The 4,534-nt window shown below is 58.6% G+C and overlaps 2 protein-coding genes across 2 annotated transcripts in view; one reads left to right on the plus strand and one right to left on the minus strand.

The window, feature by feature from the left end:
* Positions 1-175: 175 nt before the first annotated feature.
* On the minus strand, positions 176-574 carry DACRYDRAFT_43611 (dephospho-CoA kinase; the record flags this gene model as incomplete). Its single annotated transcript, XM_040774541.1, has 1 exon — positions 176-574. A coding segment is annotated over one exon (399 nt), but the record flags the coding sequence as incomplete, so codon positions are not given.
* Positions 575-933: 359 nt separating this feature from the next.
* The window catches only part of DACRYDRAFT_18102 (uncharacterized protein), a gene marked incomplete at both ends in the record, with an annotated part of 7,326 nt that continues 3,725 nt past the window's right edge, over positions 934-4,534 (plus strand). Inside the window, 3 exons of the mRNA XM_040771333.1 lie at positions 934-3,308; positions 4,018-4,162; positions 4,209-4,469. Coding sequence (XP_040625385.1) covers positions 934-3,308; positions 4,018-4,162; positions 4,209-4,469 — 2,781 coding nt within the window. The remainder of the gene's footprint in view (positions 3,309-4,017; positions 4,163-4,208; positions 4,470-4,534) is intronic.

A 4,534-nucleotide genomic window follows, 5' to 3' on the forward strand; every position in this document is an offset into this window, starting at 1 on the left:
GGGGGGGTGAGTGGGGAGGAGAGGAGGGGGGGAGATGGGGGTAGGTGGAAGTGGGAAGATACGAGGGAAGTGGGAAGGAACTGGGGTACGAGGGAAGTGGGAGAAGTGCGAAGTAGAATGAGGAAGTAGAATAAAGCGCTAAGCGGGAAATGAAAAATAGGATCCAGACGCACGTATACACGACCACCACCCTCCCCACCCAAGCATACAACCCCGTCTCGATCAACAACGGTATATCAAGTACGACGACCCTCTCCCCCCTGACCCAAGCTCCCAGCACACGCATGAACATCGCCCGTCTCACCCGGGGGTGAACAATCCTCTCCAACTCTTTCCTCTTCCCCGGGTTTTGGAAGACGATTTCGGCGAGTTTCTTCCTGTCCAACTCTCCATCGGGTAGCAGGACGCCGGGGCCGAAAAGACGGGTTATTGCCGCCAAGCCGGGGGAGTGGGGGGCCACTACTTCCCGGGATAGGAGGTCGGCGTCGATTACTGGAATTTGGTGAGCTGAGAGGAGGGATGATACTGTTGATTTTCCTGTTGCGATCCCTCCTGTGAGACCGACGACGAGCATGTTTGAGGTGGGCGAGGTGGGTGATGGTATGAGAGTCACAGAGGGTGTTGTTCGGAGCCGTGTCTCCGAGGATGCCACTTGTAGGAATGTACGTCATCGGGCGGTTGTTCGGACAAAGGTTGTTGAGGATGCACTTATTTTTGACGCGGATATTACGGGTGTCATGTAAGTCGCGAATAATGTCGCGCATAAACGCGCCTCTCATTGTACTACTTAACACACTTTCTCTCTTCTCTCTTCTCACCCCTGGTAGGGCGTTTGTTATTTTCTCTCGTTGCTGTTGCTGTTGTTGCTGTTGTTCGTTCACTCATTCATTCCCATACAACTACATAACCATTCACTCCCTTGCAACACACTCCATGGCAAACCCCTCGCCCTCACCCTCCCCACTCCGCTCCCCCTCCCCCCTCCCAGAAGGCCTCACAGAAATCTCATCCCCCTCATTCCCCTCATTCCCTTCCTCCCCACACACCCACTCCCAAGACTCCCTCCCATCACTAGACGTCAACACCCTCTATTCCTGGCTTGGTCTCTCACCTGCCAGTGCCCATAGAAGGGGGAAGGAGAACTCGCCACACTCGCCCTCGATCTCCCTCCCTAGGTCTATGAGAGCTGTGCGGGCTAGGGAAGGACGTGCGCTTGCTCAGATGGCGCCTGATTCCCCTTCCCATCCCGAATCGTCTTCGGCTAGCAAAATCCCCCGCTCGACCAGGAAACCTACCAATCCCCCTCGCACAGGGCCAAATCCTCCACCAAGCAGCTACAGCTACACACTCCGCACGCCCCAGAAAAGCTCTACACCGCGCTCATCCCGCTTCCGCCCCCGCCCGCGGCATAAGCAGCCCCATCACGAGCAGCCCCTCTGCCCAGAAACGTCCTTCATCTCCACCTCCCAGGGATCGACCCTCTCCCGATCTGGAAGACGCAGCTCGGCCGAGATCTCAGCCTGGGCCGCGAGTGGGGTCTTCCCCCAGCCAGAGGGATCTACTACTCCCAGTGACGGTGCCGGGGGAGGAGGAGGGCAGGGGTCGGGCGAGCCTGCGCTGGGGTTGGAGGGAGGGGGAGGATGGGAGAAGGCAGTCACGAGGGAGATACTGGAGCTGTCCTTCTCCCGGATGGATAGGAGCTCTTTGGCCGTATCGGTCCGTTCGAAAGCTAGACCTAAGGAGCCCGAGTCGCGCGCATCGGCCTCTGCGGGAAGGTCTTCCCCAAAGTGGACTGCTCTGGACAGGCGGGGGACGTATTGGCACAAGCGCGGGCACGGGGAGTCTGATTCTGGACAAGCAGAAGCAGAAGCAGAAGCAGAAGGAGAGGGAGAAGGAGAAGGTAGACCCCGTTTGGCACCGGATACGCCCTCCCGCCCCAGATGGGCAGACTTCCTTTTCCCCTCCCCAGCTCCTGCCCCACCTCCCCCGCCTCTTACGCCTCTCGCTCTCACTCTCACGCCTCTCACGCCTCTTATCCCACACCACGCTCCTCCTGCGGAACACCCCCCCTCCGATCCAGGCTCGGACGGGGTATCCCCCACTCCCGCGCCCCCCGTGCACCGGGGTATCACACCCGCAGGCCAGCTCACTCTACACCCCCCGAAGGCAAAAGCGCGGGCTGTTTCTGGCCCTGCAGTTTTTGGGGGAAGGCCCACTGTTAGGCTTGTGCTTGCCCCTTCCCGTCCCGGTCATGGGCATGGGCATGGGCATGGGCGCGGGTCTAGCGATTCCCGGTATGAGGAGGGGAACGGGGCGGTGGGAGTGGATGGGGAAGGGAAGGGGAAGGGGAAAGGGAAAGGGAAAGGGAGGAGCGCTTCTGCGCCTCTTTCTGCGCCTCTTGCGCCTGCCCAGCCCTGGACCGAGGGACGGGCTGGACGACCAGAGGGACAAAGCCGGAAGAGCTGGTCATCACGGACACGGAGCACTTCTACCCCCAGTTTATGGGAAACGTCCATCCTTGAAGAGGGGGAGTGGGATACCCAGCTGGAAGGACGGGGACGGGGACGGGGCAAGAGGGAGAGGAATGGGCTCCAAGGACGAGAACTGGGCTTCTGTGAGATGGGTTCGCTCGCCTTCCCCAGGCTTACGGAAGAGCAGCAAGAACTGGACCAGGAACTGGAACTGGAATACGAACACGAACACGAACGCGGATGGGAAAGACTCCCACGCAGAGTGAGCCTAAAAGACGTCATCCTCCCCCGGCCGGTGGTGGTTCTCCTCGAACCTGCTACGTCTGCGTCTGCATCTGCTGGGCGTGCTCCTGCGACTGCGACTGCGACTGTGACTGGGACTGATGGCAAGAGGAGGTCTGGGTCGGGCTCGTTGTTTTCTCTCAAGCCTGAGAAGCTTGATAGGATGAGCTTGGGTGGGGAGAGGGTGAGGAGTAGGCGGTTGATGAAGAACAGTGCGGGAGCGGGAAGATCGGGAAGCTCGAAGATCAAGAACAGGAGCAAGAGGGAGAGGGCGAAAGGCTGGGTGCTAGGGGCGAGAGGACCCGAGTTCGAGAAGATCGACCATAGCCGGGTTTGTACGTCGTCGTCAGCCGCGGCGGCGGCAGCGGTGGGGGAGTGCGTGTCGCCAGAGGTGTCCCAGGGCCCGGAGTCGGAGAGGAAGGAACTCGAGAACCCGGGGAGGAGCGGTGAAACCGTGCCAGTCACGGCCCTGGACGGTCAAGACGAACTTGAAGACTCGGAGGGAAGAATCAGGAAATGGCTGTTTTTTATCGGGTTTGTCTTTTTTCCCGCTTGGTGGGTCGGGGCCCTCCCCTCTCTCCCCTCCCTCCCCTCCACCTCCCTCCCCCCAGTTTCGCGTTCGCTCATTTCCCCGCACGTGCGCGCCCCGGATGTTGAGACTGCCACTGCCAATTCGCCAGGGGTGAGAGGCAGGGGGGAAGAGACTGAGCGATGCAGGGTTTGGAAAGGGAGGTGTAGGGCTGCGGCGGGGGTTAGCGCCCTTCTGTGCGTGGGGGGGTTGGTCCTCCTTTTGGTATTTGTGTTGCGTTAGCCATAGTTGACTGCGAGTGGTTCGAGGCATGGGGTGTACGGTAGGATTGCAGGTTTTGCGATTTGGATGATATGGGACATTATAGATGATAGAATAATGTTACAATTATAATGTTTTAATCAGACGATGACACGTTCCTTCCCCTTCCTCTCTTCCATCAGTCGCCACAATCCCCAATCCCCAATCCAAAATTCTGCCCCTCGCGGGATCTTCCTTCCCTCCCTTTGTCCATCATCAAACGCGCCAAGCATGCGCGGACAACGTGTGCTTCTTTTCAGGGTTTGTCCTATTGAAGAGCGGCGAGGCGAAGGCGGGGCAAAGGTATTCATTCGAGTAAAGTATACAATTTCACTCTTATTTGCTTACTCTTCTTGTCCTTTCTTTCACCTACTCTCACTCTTTCTCTTACAATTACTCTTATTCTTACTATTACTCCAATTGATACTCTAATAGCCCTTGCAACGTACGGAAAAGGATGCGCTCGTCATTCGACTTCCGCACACCTTCTCCGGCCCCAGTCCCTCCCTCTCCACTCCCAAGCGACCATCCCCTCTCGCTCGAACTCCAATCCCTGCGTACAGCTCTCACGCAGTATCAGGTACATCCCCTCCCTCCTCCATAACACTTCACTCACCCCCAACCAGACCGCAGCACACAACAGCGCCATCCACCTGCAGCACCTCTCGCTCTCCGCCTCCTCCGCCAAAGAAAGGAACAAACAACTCACAGCACTCACCCTCCGGCTACAGGAAGAGCTCGCCCTCTTGCGTGAGAAACCGGCGGAAACGAACGTTCATGATAGGGAGTTTACGCTTGTTGTGAGGAGGCTGAGCGCGAGGGTGGAGGAAGTGGAGCGGGCGTTGGAGGCACGGGTTAGGAGGGCGTTGGAGTTGGAGGACAAGCTTGTGAGGGAGAGGGAACGGGGGGGGGGGTGGACCTAAGAGGTCGGAGTCGGTGCTGGGGTTGGAGG

The sequence above is a fragment of the Dacryopinax primogenitus genome (genome assembly GCF_000292625.1).
Source record: "Dacryopinax primogenitus strain DJM-731 SS1 chromosome Unknown DACRYscaffold_19, whole genome shotgun sequence".
NCBI lineage: Eukaryota > Fungi > Basidiomycota > Dacrymycetes > Dacrymycetales > Dacrymycetaceae > Dacryopinax > Dacryopinax primogenitus.